Raw genomic sequence first — 21,248 nt, forward strand, 5'->3', positions numbered from 1 at the left:
TAATTCAAGCAGTGATTGACTTGTTCAGACTTCCCCATTCAATAACCAGTAGTTAATTGGTGTGTGCATCATTTGCACGTGACTGCATGAATGTAAAGCAATCTGAAAACTGAAAATAATACTTGTAACAGATCTGGTGGCTTTGCAGGATGATCAGCCAAAATCAAAATTTGAATAAAAAGGAAAATGATGGAACTTTCTTTTTAACTTGGCTAAACTGAAGCCTCTTTTTATTCTGAGCTACTGTTAACTCAGTATTTCCTGTGGGATAAAACACCCCAAACCACATCAGGCCTTAAGGTTGCTTTGGATACTAATATTTACATTACTATGGTTTTAACCTACCAGTTTATGTTGCTTTTATTATTCATGGTGCAGATCCTTCTCATAATTCTGCAGAAATCATAAGTCAAACTAATCTACTGTACTTCTAGCTACCATTAACTTGAATTCAATGAATGAAGGATGGTATGGAGCTCTCAAGGAAGCAATTCAGCAGCAACAGAACCAACTGGTGTGGGTTTCAGAAGGAAAGGTAAGAAATTATGTGTTTAGAGAGAAATGGCAAAACTTTATTTATGAGAGGTTTTTTGCTTTTTTCATTGTAACTGATATTACACATAGGGGCTGATGGTTGTGGAATGAAGCGTATTTTTCTTCTTTCCTCCTCATTTTAACTGTCATTTGAAAATCTGAAGCAGTAATGCCTCATGGCTGTGCGAGCTGCTCAAAGCTGATTTGTCACTACATTAGTACAGTTATTCTATTAAGGAGAGCTGTGCAGTTGTCCTTATGCATGTAGCAGTGTAGGAAGGGAGCATTTGCTCATTGCTGCTGTTAACTGGAGGATATATAATGCTTTGAACGCTTTGTGGGGATTGGGTGTTTTTTTTATCAAAGAACTTCTGGGTATTTTGCTGCCTGCGTGCATGGGGTTAGGATTGCCTGATGATGAATGATTTTTTTCACTAACAGAAAAGCAAATGGCATATTCATGTTCTTTGACCTTTCTGAGAACTGTGTTCTCTCAGTTGTGAGAACACATGCAAAATCACAAGTTGGTATTCTATGTTTCCCACTAAAACTTCACTTACCTTCTCAAGCTGCATGTTAACCTACGCACATTAGATCCATTCCTCTTGAACTGTTATCGAGTGAAATGCCAACTGTTTGCTTACTTGTAGCAAATGATGAATTGGCTATTGCTATGTGTTTCTTAATTAGATTTTAACTCCTTTTACCTCCTTATATCTACCTTCAAAGTAACGATTCTGATATCATAATATCCCTCTAAAGTGCAGCTCTGTATCTTTCCAAACACTTTGATATTTATAGACAGCATGCACTGTCCCCTCTCTTACACTCACAGTCATCTGGCCCCTTAGTAAAATGATTGTAAGAGCTAGGCTGCAGTAAAGGCTTTTAGGTCTAAGTTTGACATCTTCGGTGATTGAAACCTCCCCTGATTTCTCCTCCCCTGTGATATTCAGAACTGCTGAATCTTCATACTTTTGCTGTGCTGCTGGATTTGGAATATAGCTTAACTTTTTCACTACCAGACTTTGTCTTGTTCTGAACTACAGTGTAGATGCATTCCATTTGTCCATTTTTTAATTATTCGCAAAAAAAATTCCAGTATTTACATTGGAAGAAAAAGGGGATTCTTTAAGAGGTATTTCAATAAATGTGTACTCTAATTTTGACACAGGCAGATGGTGCTACAAGTGATGACCTTGATTTACACGATGACCGCCTTTCTTACCTCTCCGCTCCTGGCAGTGAGTATTCCATGTACAGCACAGACAGCAGACACACGTCTGATTATGAAGACACAGACACAGAAGGGGGTGCTTATACTGATCAAGAACTGGATGAAACTCTGAATGATGAGGTTGGGACTCCTCCTGAGTCTGCTATTACACGCTCTTCTGAACCGGTCAGAGAAGATTCTTCTGGAATGCATCATGAAACTCAGACTTACCCTACTTACACATCTCAAGCTCAGCCACAGCCAAATCTCAGAATAGATTCTTCAGGGTTTAAAACCACTACTTCTCAGCCGGTAAGAAAGCATTTTATATACTGACCATTTTATGCTTACTTCAGGTTGCAAGTTCTCTTGATCAAGAAATCTCCATTTATATTCTGCTTATCAGTGTCATGAGTGCATACAAGCATCTGTCAACAGCAACAATAATATGTTACAATGAATTGGAGAATCAGCTTGCCCTTCCTGTTTTAGTGACTTATTTTGACAGGAGTGGGATTGAATGTTTTGCTTTTTTAATCCTCAACCTAATGAATTTCTGGAAGTGCTTGTGCATGATACTTTCAGTACATTTCATTCTACATTTAGCTGCATCAGTCAAAGCATCACTTAGATTATTTTAATATAAATCAAAAAGTCATGCATTGATTCAATAGCAGTATATTTAAAATATTTTAAACACTTCACAGAAAGCAGAAGCCTCACCTGCAGTCCCTTACCTTTCCCCGTCGCCTGAATCAAACCCTGCAACCTCATCAACCTCTGCAGTAAATGCTAATGTAAACCTAACTAATGTCAGACTGGAGGAGCCTACTGCTGCTCCTTACAACTCTTACCAACCACAAGCGGGCCCCTTAAGAACACCGAGTACTGAGGGAGCTCATATAGTGCTAAGAGATCAAGAGCCATCATCCTTATCGCCGCACATAGACCCAGCAAAGGTACCTGTGCCACATTGTTGCGCTGATTTCCTGCTGTACATCAAGCTCGCACATGATCTTTGTTTTGACCTTATTTGAAGAATCCCTTCTAATTTTTTTTCCTGTGAGAGATCATGCAGGTTACCAAAAACAGTGCATCTAAATTGCTAAGCATCATCTGATGTTCTGTGTGCATGGCTTCAAACTATCCTTTTCACTTCTCAAAAAGATGACTTCTTAAAAAAAGGCTGCATTCTGTATTTTGATTTTACTTGACCTGTGACTTTCTTAGCTTGACAATGTTCTGCTGGTAATGAGGCCTTGAGAAAAATCTTATTTCCTTAAAATTACACTAGTTTTTTGTATACTTTAAATTGAGCCAAATCATTGATCATGCAGTTGAGTCGAGTTTGTTGGGCGACTTCTATGTACTTCCTCAGCAATGCTAGAACTATTAATCTATTTGCAGATTTGACTTCCACTTTTTCCACATCCTGCAAAAAATTGTGTGCCCCCCCCAAACATAAAACCCCAAAGATATGGCTATTACCTTTGTCTTTCTCTTTTAATCTACTGTTTTTGCTTAAAAATAGGACTGAAAGGGATCCCTTTAATCACCAAGTTCAACTTCCTGTGGTTGCAAACAACTGCATCAAATTATTCTGCTTTTAAACTAAATGAAAGCCAATATTTAAAACTTAGATTTATTTAAAATACTACATTTCAGATGCAGCTGCAGTTAGTTACTCTTCATTTTAATTGAGAAGTATGTCTCTCTCTAACAGGTATACCGAAAGGATCCATATGTTAATGAAGAAGCATCCAGACAAAGCTATGTCTTAAAACAGCCAACAATTAATCACCCAGTACAGAGACAGGAAAGAGACCCAAATCTGATCTATGAATCCCAGGCTCAGTATGCAGAAAAACAACCGAGTAGGGACTATGAACAGTCAACATACAGGTATGATTCTGCAAACTATGTTGATCAGTTTTCCCGTGGTTATGACCCTCGCCTACATTATGATGACCGTGTGCCTCCCTATGAGGAGCACTGGGCATATTATGAGGAAAAACAGCCCTATAACCAAACAAGAACAGCTTATGAAAACCAGCCTCCTCGGGATCTTGATTCCAGACAAAATATAGAAGACAGCACAGACCGCAGCTATTACCCAGCACAACCTCGTTTTGAGGAACCCCCTGCGATGAGCTATGATGGCAGACCTCGCTATGAGCATGCACCCAAAAACTTCAGCTTACCACAGGTGCGATACGAAGATCAGCACACTGTGGGATATGACACGCACGGGAGATACAAACCAGAAGCTCAGCCATACCAGTCAGCCATATCTCGATCTCCAGAACCGAAGCAGTACTTTGAGCCACATATAAGGGGCTATGAACAAGGTCCTTCTCAAGCTTACAATGCTAAAGCTGGACAATATGAGCCTTCTCATAGCACTTCAGGTGTTTCTCTTCCTCCTCCCCCTTCATCACAAACCAAACCAGAAGTTTTGCCTTCTAACAGTAAACCACTGCCTACACCACCATCTCTAGCAGAGGAAGAAGAAGATCCAGCCATGAAACCACAGTCTGTGCGAAGTAGGGTTAAGATATTTGAGAGGAGAAGATCCCCATCTTTGGAAAAAATGAAGGACCCAAGTGATACATCAACTGTCAAGGTAAGTAATTTAAAGTTTTTAATTTGTTCTTTTTTGGTAATGAGACTCCATTGCAAGAAGTAAGATACTGTCTTGGAAACAAAGCTTTACTGCTTATGAAATAGCCTCTTAGCAACCTGACTGGCATGTTTTAAAAGCAGAAACTGAGCACTTTTGTGAAAACACTGATGGGGACCTTACCAATTCATCTTTTGCTAATATTTAGGGGGAAAGGAAGGCAATCTTAGTTTTCTTAATCATGAAGAGCTTTATCTTTCAAAGTATTTGAATCTAAGAGAATATGCTGTGCTTCTCTTTACAGCCTCCGGAACTAGCACCTAAGCCTGCACTCACAAGTGTGAGTGGTCCAAAACCAACTTCTCAAAGCCAGTATGAGCACGAGAAAACAACTTACAGGTAGGTACACAACTGATTAAACTTAGTTTTCATTTTGGGATTAGAATATTCAGAAGCACATCTTAGGGATTCAATTTGGAAACTGCAGAGAGGAGTCAGAGTGTGTCAGTACAATTTCTGTGTCAACAGTAAAGCAAGGCACTGAGTCAGTTCTCATGGGTGTAATTGCTGGGAAATGGGGGAAGGACATAATGTTTTTTCAGCATTTTTGGGGAAGAAGCATGTTAAGTATCTCCATGTTATTTTTTTCTATATTTATTTGTGATAATTAGAAAGTAAAACAAAAGGGAAAAGGTAAGGTCAAAGGGAAATAAGTATTTTCTTTCTTTATGGTGTGCCACAGCTGTCTAATTTTCATGCAATATAGGTAAAAAAGGCAAGGTGTACAATTATAAGAATGGCATGCTCATTGTTTTATTACTAACTAGATTATAAAATAGAATTGTAATTCAGGTGTAATTATGCTTGTTCAACTGGGCAAGGCAACTGTATATTATTATTCTTGGTTAGGGCCCCAGAACCACAGAGACCTCAAGTGAAGCCGCCTGAAGATATTGTACGTTCCAATCATTATGATCCTGAGGAAGATGAGGAGTATTATCGAAAGCAGCTCTCATACTTCGATCGCAGGAGTTTTGAAAATAAGCCATCTGCACAGGTCCCTGCCAGCCATCATCCTGAGCCCACGAAACCCATACACTCACAGAATCAGCTGAATTTCAGTAATTACTCGAAGTAAGTTTGGGTTGGTTTTTTTTGGTTTGTTTTTTTTTTTTAATTTGAAAAAGTAGGGAGGCATATAGGACTACAACAGAAATCCTGCCCATGTCAATGGAATTCCAAGGATTTGTGGTACTGAATTGAAATTTTGTGTTCATGAAGTCAGTTTCTCCGTTTAGATGTAGCTTTAGTTTGAAAACACATAACTGCATAATTTTGTTTTGGTAAATGAATAATTTTTGTAGGTTTCAGGACCTTCAAGGTGTTGTTTTTGCTTGCTACTTACTACCATGCAATCATAGAATTGTTTAGGTTAGAAAAGATCACTAAGTCCAACCACTAATCCAGCACTGCCAGGTTCACCACTTAAACCATGCCCCCAAGAACCACACCTACATGTCTTTTCATCTCCAGGAAGTGATGATTTCACCACTTCCCTGGGCAACCTGTTCCCATGTCTGATAACCCTTTCAGTGAAGACATATTTCCAAATATCCAACCTAAATCTCCTCTGGCACAACTTGAGGCTACTTCCTCTTGTCCTATGGCTTGTTGCCTCTGTGAAGAGACCTGACTACAACTTCCTTTCAGGTGGTTGTAGAGAGTGACAAGGTCTCCCCTGACCCCCCTCTTCTGCAGGCTAAACATCCCCAGCTCCTTCAGCCACTCCTGATCAGACTTGTGCTCCAGACCTTTCCCCAGCTGCATTGCCCTTCTTTGGACATGCTCCAGGACCTCAATGTCTTTCTTGTAGCAAGGGCCCCAGAACGGAGCACAAGTTTTGAGATTCCTCACCAGTGCCCAGTGCAGGGGGGATGCAGTGGTCACTGCCCCGGTCCTGCTGGCCACACTATTGCTGACACAAGCCAGGTGCCTTTGGCCTTCTTGCCCACCTGGGGTTATGTTCAGCTGTGTTTGGCCAGCACCCCTGGGGCCTTTTCCAACCCCTCTGCCCCCAGCCTGCAGCTGCAGGGGGTTGTTGCTACCCAAGGGCAGGATCTGGCATTTGGCCTTGTTGAACCTCACACAATTGGCCCCAGCCCATGGATCCAACCTGTCCAAATCCCTCTCAGAGCCTTCCTGCCCTCCAGCAGATCAACACTCACACTTAATTCGGAGTCGTCTGTGAATTTACTGTGGGGGTGCAGTCAATGCCCTCATCCAGATCATTGATTGTGTTCTGTTAATGATCATAAACAGAATGTAACAAAATATTTCCTTAGTCTAATATGTAGTGCTTCAACATCTTTCAAAGCAAAGGTTTTGATTTATTGAAGTTCTATGTATGCATTTTTTTCTGCAGACAGGATCGTAGAGGTTAGCCACGTTTGACATTAGGAAAATGAGCCTTTAGGGATATTGCTGAGGCCAGAATTTAATCTGTTAATGGAAACATCTGTTTCCTGTATTGTTTTGCTTCCTTGATTTGGAACATTTTGATACAGAAATTGTGTGAAAGCTCATGAAAAGATTTAGCTCAGGTAAAGAGCTGGATATTTTGGAGGATACTTACACAAACTTTGTGAATACTCCCCACAGTTACCTAAATTTGTTTTGATTCAAACTGTAACAAGGTGTTTTAGCTGCTACTGTGAAAAGCTAGCTTGGCTTGCTGTGTGCAGCCTGAAAATTGGGCATTTTTGAAGGCTTTTGTTGTATTACTGCTTGAAACATGGGCTGTTCAGGTGAAGCTGAAAATCTGACAGCCTTAATGTAAATGAGATCTTTAGAGTGAAATAATAAATTAGCTGGCCAAAGTTTTATAATATCTAGTGTACGTGCAAGGTGTCTTTCATGTACTTGATACACTGTATTCCAGTGTTGAAGGATTTGAGCTAGAACTAGGGAATCCTGTTCTTATTCGTTTGAACATTGTCTGTGGTCATCCAGTGTCTGTCTTTGCGAACTGAGAATATTGGAATATTTTGAAAAGCTTGATAGGTTTTAAAGGTTTCACTTTTGTTTCTAATTAAGTCTACATTGGGTAACTGTTTTATTCTACTCTTTTATATGCTAAGAAAGGAATGCACATAGTAATCTGTAACCAGTTCTGATTCCTAGACAAGGATGTTCCTTATCCTTCCTTTTCACATGCCCAGTGTCTTTTGATGGAAAGATGAGGGTGTAGCTGTCCTGCTCTCTGGGCATCATAGTCACAGACCTAAGAAAGCTGTCTTGACTGGCCTCATTGCAGTAATTTGGAACGTTCTGCTCTCACATACAAACCTCAGTGTTACCCAGAGATGTTCCATTTTGATCTGTAGGCCTTGACTGTGTTGCCACTGTGAATGCAAGTCATGCTTTGGTAGAAGTGTTGTGAGCTTTCATCAGGTAATTGTGAGGACTGAAATTCTTCAGATGGAAAGTGTTGTAAGCTTTCGTTGTACATTTGTTATTCTGCAGTGTTGTCACACATGCTGAAAAGCATGAGAGAGGTACACAACTATTGAATTTTTGCTGCAGAACAGCTAATGGTTGAGATCGTTCCATACTTCTACCCTCCACTTCTGTCTGCTGTTGCACTTCTGTTCTTTGGCTGCTCAGTTCTGATTTTCTTTTGATTGTGAGTTTGGGTATATTGGTTTTGATTGTGAGTGAGGGCTTGTACGAATGGAAGGTGACATCTTAGTGCCACAAAGGAGTAAGATAATACTGTTTTTAAGCCTGACAATTTCATATATCTGGGGGACAAACATGTTGTGTTTTTGCTTTTTGAAAGAAAGTAACCCTTAATGGGAAGGGACAGACATGGGAAAGAAAATTTTAGCCAAGGCAGTCCTGTTCAAGAAGACAAATACTAAAATATTAATGTAAGTGGAAAGAGATAAACAAGAACACTGCTCAGTTGGACAGTACTGCCTCTAGTATACCGCATTGTCCTTGTGTGGAAACACAAACCAACTGCTGTCTTGAGAAAGCACTGATATTTAGGACTCTTCTCTCACCAGCTTCCACACTGTACCCTGTTACTTGCTCATTAATCATTTTTTTTTCCCAGTGAATTTCTATGGTAATTGCTATTCTGTGAATAAACTCGTCTAAAAATAAACAGGACTAAATTTGGATTATACAGGAACTGTTGATTATGCAATCTCTTGCTCCTGAATAATCTGTATAATGTATTCTGGGTACAGAGGACAAATTTTATTTATTCATGAGCAATAACTACAACTTTTTTAGCATTTAAATATTAATGTGAAACGTTAAATTATGTAAAGTTCTTTGCCACTGAGTATGGTGACAATATGTATTTTTCCCATTACAAATTTTTTTACTCTTTTAATTTGTGGTGGGTTATTTGCATAATTTAGGAAACTTCTGCTGTTGCTAAAGCTGCTTTGTAGGAGTAATGCCATATCTGCATGTTACAATGGTCAGGAACTGTAGAATAAGGGATAGTTTTTCTTTTGATATGAGAAAATAGTAGAACTTGTGAATGGGCATGTTTCAGTGGATCTAGTTGAAGCACTTTGAGGCAAATATCCCTGTGGCTAAGAGTAGTGGGTTTGTTCCTGCTTGGTTCACTGTAGTTCCTGCTTTGGCTTGACATGCTGCAGAATGAGGTAATTTACCCAACAGCACCCAGACTCTTGAGTGTCTGTTAGAGTTGGAGCTTATTGAAGATCAGCAATGCAGTTGCTGTTGTACTCACAGGCAGCATACAGTGTACTCAGAGCCTGTTGCCCACTGGTTCGTTCTAGTGGTTAATGTTCTTTTCAAATTAAAGTAGTATTTTCGTAACTAAGGTGAAGTGGGAAACAGCTTAGAAAACAGGCTATCAATAATTAGGGACCTTCATTTATACACTCACAAGTGGTAAGCGAGCACTGGGTTGTGGATCACTTTGGCTGTGTCCGGGTTCTGAGCATTGGGGATGAGACCATCTCTGCCCTCGGTAAGGAACCTGTGACAGAAGAATGTGCTTCATATTGAACACAACTTTGGACTTGTCGTGTTTGTGGTGTCACAGCTTTCTCCTCTTCCGCCTTCATCAAAATGTACTACCCTTCCACACTTTTTTATTCCCCAGAAAGCTGGCAAGCAGTTCTGCTGAGGTGAGGGGTGTGTTGGGGTTTTTCCCATGCGCTTTAGCATGGCTGCCCTCCCCTGGTTCCTATCTCTCCCGGGAAAGATTTGAGGATGTTTTCAGGTGGGCAGTTTCCTGAGAAAGTAGCTACTGCCCACCTGGAATAAAGACAACAGTGAGTGAGCATGCAGTAATAACTTGTCTTGTTGGATGAATGGCTTGGAATAAAATTAGTGGAAATGCCAGCTTTACGGTAGATCTAAAATGATCTCTTTTTTGCAACACTGATTTTAGAAATATATTCATACAAATGCTGTTTAGCTCACTGATCATCACATTCATGTGGTCATTAAGCAGACCTTCAGAAGTTGATCAGCACTCTTCTTAGTTTTATGATATAGTCCCCTGAAGCAGTAGGATGGCTGGTGTCTAAAATTATTGCCTGTTACATATTTATGAGCATACAGAAACTGAAGGAATGAGGGGAAAGTTGTCCTCATGTAAAATGTATTTTCCTGCAATATATAAGCAAGGTAAGTGTTAAAAATCAAGGGAAGTCATCAGTATACTTATGGTATTCTGTCTCCTAGTATTCATAAACGGTTGTTCAAAGATGTCCTTTAAGGTATTGGTAAACACAATCAGAAGCATTTTGTGATGTTGCCTCTGCTATTGGGAGAGCTGATAGTGCTATAGGAACAGTTGATGTGAATGTACCCTCAGTACATGATCTGCAGGACAAGACAAAACCATCATCGTTCTGTGAATGTTGTGACTGAAGAAGCTGTTGCAAATTGGACTGCGAGAGATTGAGAGAAATGAACAGAATATAAATCCCATATTCTAACAATGTATTGAATAACTTGGTTTATACAGATTGTAACAAATGGCTTTGTGTAATCTCATTCTTACTTTCAATATCTGCCAATGTGAGATCTTGACTACGTCCTGATTCACTGACCAAATCTCACATTAAATACAGTATGTGGTCATGGTACATGTGCATACGGTAAAGGTCTGATCAGAGGTGTGGCTCTGAATAGCGTCTCTTTGTTTCAACAACCTTCTTGTATGACCGCTGCTAGGACTAACATAGAATGTGAAGAAATAATATCCTCAAGATAGAATGACTGTTTTCTTTCATTCTTCTATTGCTGTCTGCTTTGCCATCACCTAGATTTCTTGGCTCTTACACTAGCTATGACTACTTGAAAAGGAACATCAAGTGGTAAGACTTGTTGATGTGAGGATGTTTTCAGGTGTCCTCTCACTGTTACATTTCATCACGGGCATTATGTGCACTTAAAATTTTAAACACACAAATTCTGAAAGTAAGTGCAATAAAGATATTGCAGTCCAAATTTACAGGTATTTGTGAAATCAATAATTTCCTGAAATAAATTTGTAGGTCAATACTTCTAGCATAAGAAAACTCCTTTGAGAATGAGATTTTAATATTATCTACACTATGCACATAAAGCTAGTGAAGCTTAAGCTGATTACATTTCTAATTAAGATGGCATTGTTCAAATACTAGGTGTATTTAGAAACGTTGTACTAGAATTCTTTGTCCCGTTGGCTAATGCTACTTTTCCAAAGCTACCTACCCACCCCAGAAAGAAGTGGATTTATATTTTTATTTTGAAGACTCATTAAATTAGAGAAAACTTTTTCATTTAAATTACTCCAAATCAAGTTGAAAAATTTAAATCTTGTAGGCAATTGTGCAAATACACCTGAAATGTCATCTGCCTTTTGTTTGCCTTGGTTTGTGTTACTAATCTTCTAAAGGTCAGTGTTGTCTTACTCTCTTGTGCTTATCAATAAATGCTTTTATACTTGAGACAGGATATTCCAGAAAATAATGTTTTAATGTTTATAGGAAGAGATGGAAATCAGATGATTAAAAAAGAAAAAAAATAGCAGTGAATGCAGAAGCCATGAGGAAACCGAACAATCAAATGTTTGTTTTTTAATTTTATTTCAACAGGGGGAAGCCAACTGATACTGAATCAATGGATAGGCCTGTTGGTGAAAAACGTTATGAACCAATCCCTCAAGTTACAACTCCTCCTCCTGCTCCTTCAGTCCAGTACACACAGCCACAGTCAATTAATAGCCCTGTCCTGTCTCTCCCAGCACATCACAAGCCTGCACTTTCGGAAGGTGAGCAGTTGGAAAGCTGACCTGTCTTTGTGGTAACAGCTATTGCTTGTCAGGTGCTTGTGGGGTTGCTTCAGCATGTTAGCATGGTAGCTACGTTCTGTAACTGAAACTTGGAATAATTATTATTGAAGATAGTTTTTTCCTGTAGTGATACTGAGTTTTATGAAATAACTTTGTGATTCTGTCTGAAACTGTAGCTTCTGGGTGTTGGTGATACCTGTAACTGTCTCAGCTGACTCAGCAAAGATATAGTAAAACTTGCAGTACTTGAAAGATATACCTTTCTGTTCTTTGGACCAGAATTCTTTAGACGTGAGTAATAGTTGTAGGCTTCTAAAAAGTGAAGAAAAAGTTTTCACTTTCACATTGAGAGGATGGCCCATTTCAATTGAGTTTTGTTGTTTGTGCAAGTGCACAGTGGTCTTTCAGTGCTGGCTTTCTGGTTTTTTGATCATGATATAAGCTTAGTCTAACCTTTTTATTGAAAGGTCATACCATTGTCTCCAATATATCTGTTTAATGAAGTGTTAGTAACTTGCGTGAGCATACACAGGACAGTGACCTAGTGGAGCTAAGCTGAACCTGTATATATTTTACGTAGTAGATTAAGAATTGACTAAAATATGTTCTTATATACCAGAGTGTATGTGACTAGAAATTTACTGACAAGTTCTGGCATTTTTATTTGTATTGCAGTTAATTCTGTGTCTGACCCTCCTCCACCTCAGAATAAGTCATCAATTTTCAGATCCTCTAGAGAGGACACTGTGCAGTCCACTTTTTATCCTCAGAAAAGCTTCCCCGACAAAGGCCCCGTTAATGGAACCGAACAGATGCAGAAAACAGTCACTCCTTCTTACAACCGTTTTACAACGAAACCTTACACTAGTGCTGCAAGGCCCTTTGAGCGCAAGTTTGAAAGTCCTAAATTCAACCATAATCTCTTGCCAAATGAAGCTCAGCATAAACCAGAGTTGCCATCAAAATCTTCAAATTCTCCTCAACCAATTTTGAAAGCACACAGCTCTTCGCAGCCTCCGGAGTTTGAGAGTGGAATGGATACCTATGCTGTACAGGTCGACAAGCCTAAATATCAACCAAATAACATTAATGCTGTGCCTAAAGCCATTCCTGTAAGGTAAGCTGCTGCTCTTTTTCTTTCAGTTAGTACATCAATAGGAGATCATCTGTTACACAGCTTTTTTAATGTGCTTCCAATCTCTGTTGATGTTGAAAGATTGATACTATGATTCTAAAATTCTGCCAAAAGGCATTAAAGAGCATTTGGATAGATCAAGTATGTCCTATGTCCCTGTACCATCTTGCGTTCTGTTGTTAGAAAATGGCATGGCTTTCATTTTCCAGTTCTCATACTACAATTATGAATCTTCTGATAGATGGTAGTCATTTGTCCTCTCACTTCTGTTTCTAGAAGGTGGAATTAATTTTTAAGGATAGCTGTTGCACCAAATTGTATTTGTTCTGTGTGCTTAGAGATCTCATGATACACGTGCATAAGGGATACTTCAAAAATACCTGTAAAAGGGGGAAAGTAAATTCAGCAGTTTAATATTGGTTCTCTTTACTATGAGACAAATCAACAGCTGCTTAAAAGCAGATCGTGCTTGCCTAATATGCTTTAACTATAAGAACTGTGTCAAGAACAGATAGTATTACAATCTTAAGCTATTTGCTGACTTGTTAAATTTGCGGAACAGTTTTATTAATGTTTTATTTCAAAAATAATAATAATTAATGAACCAGACTTGAAATTTTGTTATTTGTTCTTCAGCACCTGAGAAATGTTTTATACTACATAGTTCTATAGAGTGCTAAAAATTGCAAATTTACTGGTTCTTTGGGTGAAATTCTTTAGAAATTGTTTTGAAATCTGCTCAGACTAGCCATCAATGTCACATATTTCTCTTCAGTTATAGCCTGGGAAAAAAATGTGTAATTTTTTTTTTTACAAGCTTTGTTTTCATTGTATAGATGAGTAGAAGGATTTGGTGTGACTTGAATAGGAATTATTACTTCTTCTGGTATTAAAGTCAGAATGGAGTTTTGAGACAAAAGATAAACTTTCAGATGTTAATGCCATTTAGTTACATGAAGCTGAAGTGTGTAGCTGGGGTAAGCTCTTTGTGTATAATCCAAGAGCAGGCATTTGAAAACACAAGGTTCAGGTCTGAACTCTTGCTTTAACTACTTCCTGAACATTTTCAGAGTTTGTGGACTTTGGTGGTGGTTTGTTTTTTTGGGAGGAGAGAGGTTGTTTGTTTATTTTTGGGTTTTTGTTGGGGTGGGGGATTTTTGTTTGTTTGTCTTTTGTTGGTTTTTTTTACTGAAAATGTTTTGTCATGGCAGAATTTGATTGTGCAAGACAACTAAGGTGAAAGTAGTTCAAGTGTGGGACATATTAAAGTTTTCCTAAAAATTGGTGCTGGCCTACCCTGGACTGTGCTCTGCTAAAATGTTAGAGGGAAGTATGTCCCTGACTTTCAGGAAGGAAATATTGATAAAACTGCCAGGTTTTCTGTCTCTTCAGCCCTTCAGCACTTGAGGATGATGAGGAGGAAGACGGACACACTGTTGTAGCCACAGCAAGAGGTGTATTTAACAGCAATGGTGGTGTATTGAGCTCCATAGAGACTGGAGTTAGTATTATTATACCACAAGGAGCCATTCCGGAGGGAATAGAGCAAGAAATATATTTTAAAGTCTGCAGAGACAACAGTATACTTCCACCTTTGGATAAAGAGAAAGGTAAGAGCTAGCACAGTACACTGTTCTATTATTTAATACAATTTTTTTCTAACAACAACAAAATAGAGTATGACAATAACTGTAATGTGCTTCAATATATAATATAGATTTTTGCATGAAGATACAGAGTACACATCTCACAGGGCGTGTAAGGGAAGCAATATTCTACTTAATACTGAAAGTGGCAAGCAAGGTGGAGGCCCTGAATTATAACATGAGAATATTTAATTTGTAGACTTAAGTACTAATTTAAAACTTGCCTAGTGCACTAAGAGTCTTTGAAATTGTCGATGTCTAGGTATTTATTCTAGACATTCTGAATAGAAACATTTCTTCATCTCACAGTTAAGACCAAAAGAATTGCAAAGCACATGATTTAAACTGCTTTGACTTGAGTTAAATATTTGGACTTTACTTCAACACTTTTAAATACTCCACATTTTTTTTTTTTTTGGTTTCTCTAAAGAAACAGCTTAACTGTTAAAAAAATTCTTTTATATAAATACAAGTATATTCCTGACTCTTATTAATAAGGGTTGAGTAGTGTATCAGTTGAGCAATTTTTTCGTAGTCTTTTATACCACTAGTCCAGTGTATGTGCATTTTCTAATCTGTCAGATTCCTAATTTCATCAAATTGGTAAACTCAAGGTGTTGCTCTAACTGCAAATTTATAAAATTATTGCTTGCAATCGGCAGTTACTTTATATAAACATAACATATTCCTCACCTGAATAATGTTACATTAACATTTGGAGTTTTAACTGAAAGTAGACCTGTATGTTTGTATACTTTCTTTTGATTGTTGGGATGATGGTCATAGTCTCTGGAGCTGCTGAAGGCTTCATTCAGCCCAGTGTGCCATAAATCAGAGAAGTCGAACGTGGCAGCTGGAGTACAAAGAAAACCGTGAACAAGACTGGTTACTGATTTGGGGATTTGTTCCTTTTGATGCACGTGCTTAGAAACTTCTGGAAAAAAATTCCCGACATGATTTAATCATCGTAGTTTGTCCTTTTGCATTTTGAGATTGTAGCATGTTCTACTGAAAAGTGTGAGAAACAATATTGCAAAGTGCTTTTCTTTACTGACAGGTCAAAATGTTGATATTTTTCTCCCAACCTGATTGCTGAGTAGCTCTGCATTGTAATTATGTAATACTTTGAACCTATTTCAAGAAAAATCAGTAACAGATATTTCTTTCTCTTACCTGTAGGCGAAACACTTCTTAGCCCCTTGGTAATGTGTGGGCCTCATGGACTGAAATTCCTGAAGCCAGTGGAGCTCCGCCTGCCACACTGTGCGTCTATGACCCCTGATGGTTGGTCTTTTGCTCTAAAATCCTCCGACTCCTCGTCGGGTATGCTGTCCTCCCTCTGTCCTTTTGGGGCTTTTGGGTGCTATCGTATAATTTAAGTTATTTTGGCTAAAGGTGATGCTGTGTAATATAAAAACTCAATCATTGTATTTGTGTCAAACTCTCCCATTTCACTTTCATTACAAATGTCTTTCTTACATTTACTCATGGTGCAAATTCATAGCTAAAACCATGATAGCAGAAAAAGAGTAATATCTCTAGTCTGTTAAATATTATCGTATTTTTCTATTCTGTCTTCTTTCTTGAGGACTGCTACAGCTGAATACACTTGAAATGATAGTCGCACTAAAATTGAGGAAATGAATATGTACCTCTGATTGGCCTTTGTAACATAACTGGTGTTTGTCTGTTGCTTAATTAACCATATAGGACTCTGACAAATCTTAACAATCTGCATGCTCATAAATCATGATTTAATGCGTGTTAACTGTTTCCATGTGTGCAAGTTGATGCTAACAGTTGGGTCATTTAAGAAAACTATAGTGTTCAGTAAAAGCATTTACAATTTATTCTAATGTAGCTGTTTTTTCCACAAGACTCTTCTTGCTTGCTCCTGCCTATTTCTCCTCTACTGCCTTTTATCCGGAAGTCTCTGGTTGATAGTAAAAGTTGCAACTAGGTTGCAGTTTTATTTACCTATTCATTTTTACCTCACTGTGGCTTTCTGGGATGAGAGAGAGAATGTATTGGCTGAAATTGTCAGTGAGGAGCCTAATTGAGAATTCTGGGCAAGTTTCAAGCAATTTCATGAAACGGCTGTGAGGTTACAGAGATTTAAAAAGGAATGTTTGCACATCTGGGGAAAAAGTCTTAAGGTTTTATTCAGCTACTTTAAAAATTTCTGTGGAAGGTTCAAGCCATTAATGTGCGCATTTGTGATGTAAGTACTGAGTGAACGATGTGCTTCTGTATGCAGCATTTAAGCCACCATGTATGCATATCTTCTGTCACTAATGTATCTATCACTGTCAACACCAAAGCACTGATGCTTTGAAAGATTAAAGCATCAATCCCCTTCATGGGGATTCAATAATCTGAAGGTATTAATGGCAATAATTTTTAGTTATTTTTTATAAGCTATTATATGCATGTGTTGCATGCATCTATTTAACAATGTGTGTATACGTGGCAGTGTTAAAACACGGGCTCACAGTGATAGGGTCCCAAAAGATATGACAACTATGTACAAAAATGACACAGCACTTCCTTTGTAACTTAATAGCACCTGTTCATGAACTTACTTGAAGTGAAGGGAGAGGGCTCAAGTGATCCAAATAATAACTAAAGTTTCTGAGACATTTTTCTCCCTTTCCAAAGTGGGATGTGTGTGTGCACGCATGTGTGGATGAAAGCAAGAGCGTGTATATTTAAACCCTAACACTTTCTGTACTGTAAATATAACACCACATTCTGTTAATCTGAAATGGGATGTATATCATAACATTGCTCTTTTGAGACAAACTTTAAAATTAGGCAATTCTGTCTTATGATATGTAAGTAGACCATACTGTGTCTTAAATAAATAATTGTTTTCTCTCTTTCTAAATTAGTTGGTTATGGGACTCTGATTCTTGAGGTGGCTTTATTATAACAGTTTATGCAATTCTGGGTTTTTTCTCTCTTCAGTCGTCTGCTCTACCTCATCTTTTTTCACTGTATCCATGTTCTGTCCTAAAAGTGACATTCATTTGCACTTACTAACATCCTTTCTGCCACATTTAAGCCTCATACATTGGTATTGTACCATTAAACGCCTTCAAAAGCTTGAATGATTCTGGTATTAAAGCTGACCAAGGAAAAAAGTTACCTCCTATGGCCACACCTATTAGAGCGTAAAAATACGGAGAGATCTCCTTTTTTATTTTCCTTTTCAAAGCAGTTGTATGTAAATATGGGAAAAACATCCTGAACAGCTAGAGGTTGCACTGGCTACAGTCTAATCCTTACTATGTATTTAGGAGGAAAGGTTGGAAAAAAGTCTGCCTATTTCACATGAAGACTAGGACCTGACTGTCCTACAGTCCTGTTCTACCCTTCTTATATATTTGATCATATGAGTTTGAATGGAATTCCCTGAATCTGTTAAAGGAAAAAAATCTCTAGCATTATTGACGTTTTTGACTGAGATAAATAGCCTCAGCTGGTTGCAGTAAATTCGTTTGCATTCTCTAACTGCAATGCCTAATGCCCCTATTCCTTGTCCCTGCATCAGATGTTGCCATTGCTCAGTGCATTGTGTACTTCATTTTGTTTTCATGAGTTCTTCGAGAAAATTACATGGAATTTGTATCATTCTCACTTAGTACAGAGGTCTCAGTTGTTTGCAGTCTGTGTGACTGGGTTCTATAACTTGTTGCACATTTCTCGAGGCAGATCTGTTTTGGCCAAGCTATTTAATGTCATTTATCTGAAAGGCTTAAGCAACTTCAGTGCATTTTTCACTTTCTACCATAGTGGGATGATGACACTTCTTGTATAGTGGCAGCACTTTGTAGTGATTTTAGGTGGGTAAATGAAGAATACCGTCTCCATTTAAAAGAGACAATTGGCTGTGCAGATGGAATGTAACCTTTGTCTGGGGAGATGGCAGCTGATGACATTCCCTTCTAACAGATTGTTACCCAGAACCTTTGACCACAGGTAGATAGATCTATTGTAAAGATTTTTATGTACCAGTTAACTGGAATCCCTTTTAGAACAGCAGTATTTCAGGCTTTTAAACAAGTCTACTGAATGTAGCTGCAGAATGACTACAATCCTGTCTACAATCATTTTCATCATAGAAAATAAAACTACCAGTGTGTCATAGAGCTTAGTTACAACATGACTTCTGATTTGCCTTACCTATGTTCAGAACTGTTCCAAGACACTTCAAATGCATCCTACCCACGTTAGCTTTTAAAATGTCGTATTTTTTCCTCTGACAATTTAGGAAAGAGGCAGTGACCACCTGTTTCACTGTTAACAATTCTCCAATGGAAAGCACTATGTTGGTGCTGTAGAGTAGAATGAGTTGTACTTAACAATTCTTGAGTGCCACAGCATCTCTTTTGAATAATTGATCTGTCCTATGTTATATGAAAATAAAGGGATTTTAAAAATTAATAACAGGCAAACTGCAAGGTTTTTTTAAAAAGCAAATGAAACAGCAACAACAAAAAACCACCCTCAAAACAGGTGTTGCTTCAGAACTTTAAAGCTCCTGTCCAAAAGCTTGGTTGTTTCAAGATGTACACTGTGTGACAGCGGATACTAAACACCAGCATTGTGTTTTCCTCCCACAGGTGACCCCAAAACCTGGCAGAACAAGTCTCTTCCCGGGGATCCAAACTATCTTGTTGGAGCAAACTGTGTCTCAGTCCTAATTGACCACTTCTAAACAATAAGTTAGCTGATTGAGTAAATAATGTGAAACTGAGATGGACCTTACATATAAACTGAACCACTCTATCAAGTATTAACTGTTCTATAAGTGATAATGGATCTTAGTTTTTAAGCATCTTGCTTTAACTAACAATGATTTAGCAAGTACACTCTTTGAACCATGGTCACAATACAATTCCACAAGCAGGGAGTGTACAGTGGGAACAAGGAGGGGTTTTGCAGGTTCTGTATGCTTTGGTTTGGTTGTTCTTGTGTGGTTTTTTCCTTTTTTTTTCCCCTTCTTTTTCTTTTTGTTTTGTTAAAGGACACTACTAGTATTTTGTTGTTATCTGAATGAAATTGTACACTGAGGAACAAAATTTGGTTCATACTGCAGTATCGAAAACACAGATTTTGGCCTGCGTTTTTATGACTGTGTGTTTTTAACTCACAAGACTACATTTTGGTCTCTGGTTTTTAAAAGACTTCTGGTGTACATGTCCAATGAACAGTCAACTCGGGGTAGCACAGCTTAGATGTTTCTTCTGCTGAGAGATAATGCAAACACATCTACCTAATGTATATGGAAACATTGTGCTGAGAACAGGGGGAGGGGAAAAGCATGTGGGATGACTATGGTTCAGTTGCCTCTGTGGATTTGTAAATTAACCACATTATTACAGACCTATTAACCAGCAGGGATGCCTTACCCTCATGTTTTTAATGATCTTAGCTCTCATAGTTCTCTGTATTAAGTTTGTATGGCTTTTGTGCTTACCTAGATAATATATCATGAGAGACTGGGGGGGGTGAGGGGAACGACAAAAAAAATTTGTGAGTTTGGTTTAGAGGATGAGTATTGTTTGTGTTCATCAGCCAGAAGAGAACCAGAAGAAAATGATGGTATGTTTTCTGCTATGCATTTGAAAATTTATAGATGTTATAGACCGCCTGTATATAATGCGTGCATACCACTTTTGTTTTTGGTTTGTAAATTAACTTTTATAAGCTTTACCTTTTTATATATATAAATATATATAAAAACAAACAAAGTTTCTTAAGGATATCTTTGTATTCTCATACCTTTTGAGCCTTGAACTTTGACATCTGCAGCAATAAAGCAGCATTTCTACAATATACGAACGAGGACATTTTTTAAAAATGCACAAAGTTGTTACCTTTTAAAGTGCTGCATTTAAAGAATATAACTCGGAATTCTCTACTTTGATTAAATTCTTGAAAAGTATCCCTACTGTAATTTGTCATAAGGATGCTGTATTATGTGCCCTGAAATGTATTTTTTTACTAATAGACAATTTATTACGGCACAATGGCACTACTACTGTTTAGATAATATACCACTGCATTCTGTTAATGAGTTATTAGCTATTCAGGTGTGGCTGATTTTTTTTTTTCTCTGCAGTTATTAAAATTACACGTTTCTAAATATACAGAATAAACCTGTTTTTAAAATAATAAAGATGATTGTAGTACCTCATTGTTTCTGAAATGCATTTATGTGAACGTGACACAATCCATTTTGATTTTATTTTTTCTATGTAAACAGACAGCTGGATTCTGCTATATGTTCATACATGTAGCAGAGCTCTTTTGTGAAGTCAGTTGGAGTTGTCTGCAACAGGCCTTCTGAAATTCAATGGAGCCATTGGAATTAGTCAATACAAGTAGGAGTGGTAGACCTATCACTGTTACACCTATTCTTTCAAATACTTTGGAAGTGTTCTAGCATGTAGATTTACACATAGAGTAGCTGTACAATTTTCAAGATATTCCTACAGAATTCCATTATCTGTTTGGAATATTCCGTGGCTAAGTAGTAACCTGCTATTATTCTACAAGGGAAAATAAGTTCTAGAAGATATTTTTGAATAATGCTGGGAAACTGCATAACCCTGATGTGTCCTTTCTGTATTTCTATTGATGAGTAAGTTTTGTTTCTCAGGCATGACTTATCCCAGAAGATGCATTCCCGACTATTGCTACTTCTCCTCATGGCTTATCTTGCTCATTATCAGAGCACAAGACACTGAAAAGTCCTT

The 21,248-nt window shown here is 38.0% G+C and overlaps 1 protein-coding gene across 10 annotated transcripts in view; it reads left to right on the forward strand.

The window, feature by feature from the left end:
* The window catches only part of TJP1 (tight junction protein 1), a 161,106-nt gene extending 140,438 nt beyond the window's left edge, over positions 1-20,668 (forward strand). For 3 of the 10 annotated variants that reach the window (XM_064668272.1, XM_064668276.1, XM_064668279.1), the window contains 12 exons: positions 435-535; positions 1,709-2,062; positions 2,458-2,709; positions 3,474-4,373; positions 4,675-4,769; positions 5,280-5,504; positions 10,694-10,744; positions 11,507-11,682; positions 12,379-12,820; positions 14,231-14,448; positions 15,664-15,807; positions 19,110-20,668. In XM_064668272.1, the coding sequence (XP_064524342.1) occupies positions 435-535; positions 1,709-2,062; positions 2,458-2,709; positions 3,474-4,373; positions 4,675-4,769; positions 5,280-5,504; positions 10,694-10,744; positions 11,507-11,682; positions 12,379-12,820; positions 14,231-14,448; positions 15,664-15,807; positions 19,110-19,204 (3,053 nt within the window). In that variant the 3' untranslated portion in view covers positions 19,205-20,668. The remainder of the gene's footprint in view (positions 1-434; positions 536-1,708; positions 2,063-2,457; positions 2,710-3,473; positions 4,374-4,674; positions 4,770-5,279; positions 5,505-10,693; positions 10,745-11,506; positions 11,683-12,378; positions 12,821-14,230; positions 14,449-15,663; positions 15,808-19,109) is intronic. The other 7 variants (XM_064668273.1, XM_064668275.1, XM_064668274.1 and 4 more) reach the window with 7 other exon arrangements.
* The last annotated feature ends 580 nt before the right edge of the window (positions 20,669-21,248 follow it).

Source organism: Pseudopipra pipra, chromosome 12 (genome assembly GCF_036250125.1).
Source record: "Pseudopipra pipra isolate bDixPip1 chromosome 12, bDixPip1.hap1, whole genome shotgun sequence".
In the NCBI taxonomy this organism is placed as follows: Eukaryota; Metazoa; Chordata; class Aves; order Passeriformes; family Pipridae; genus Pseudopipra; species Pseudopipra pipra.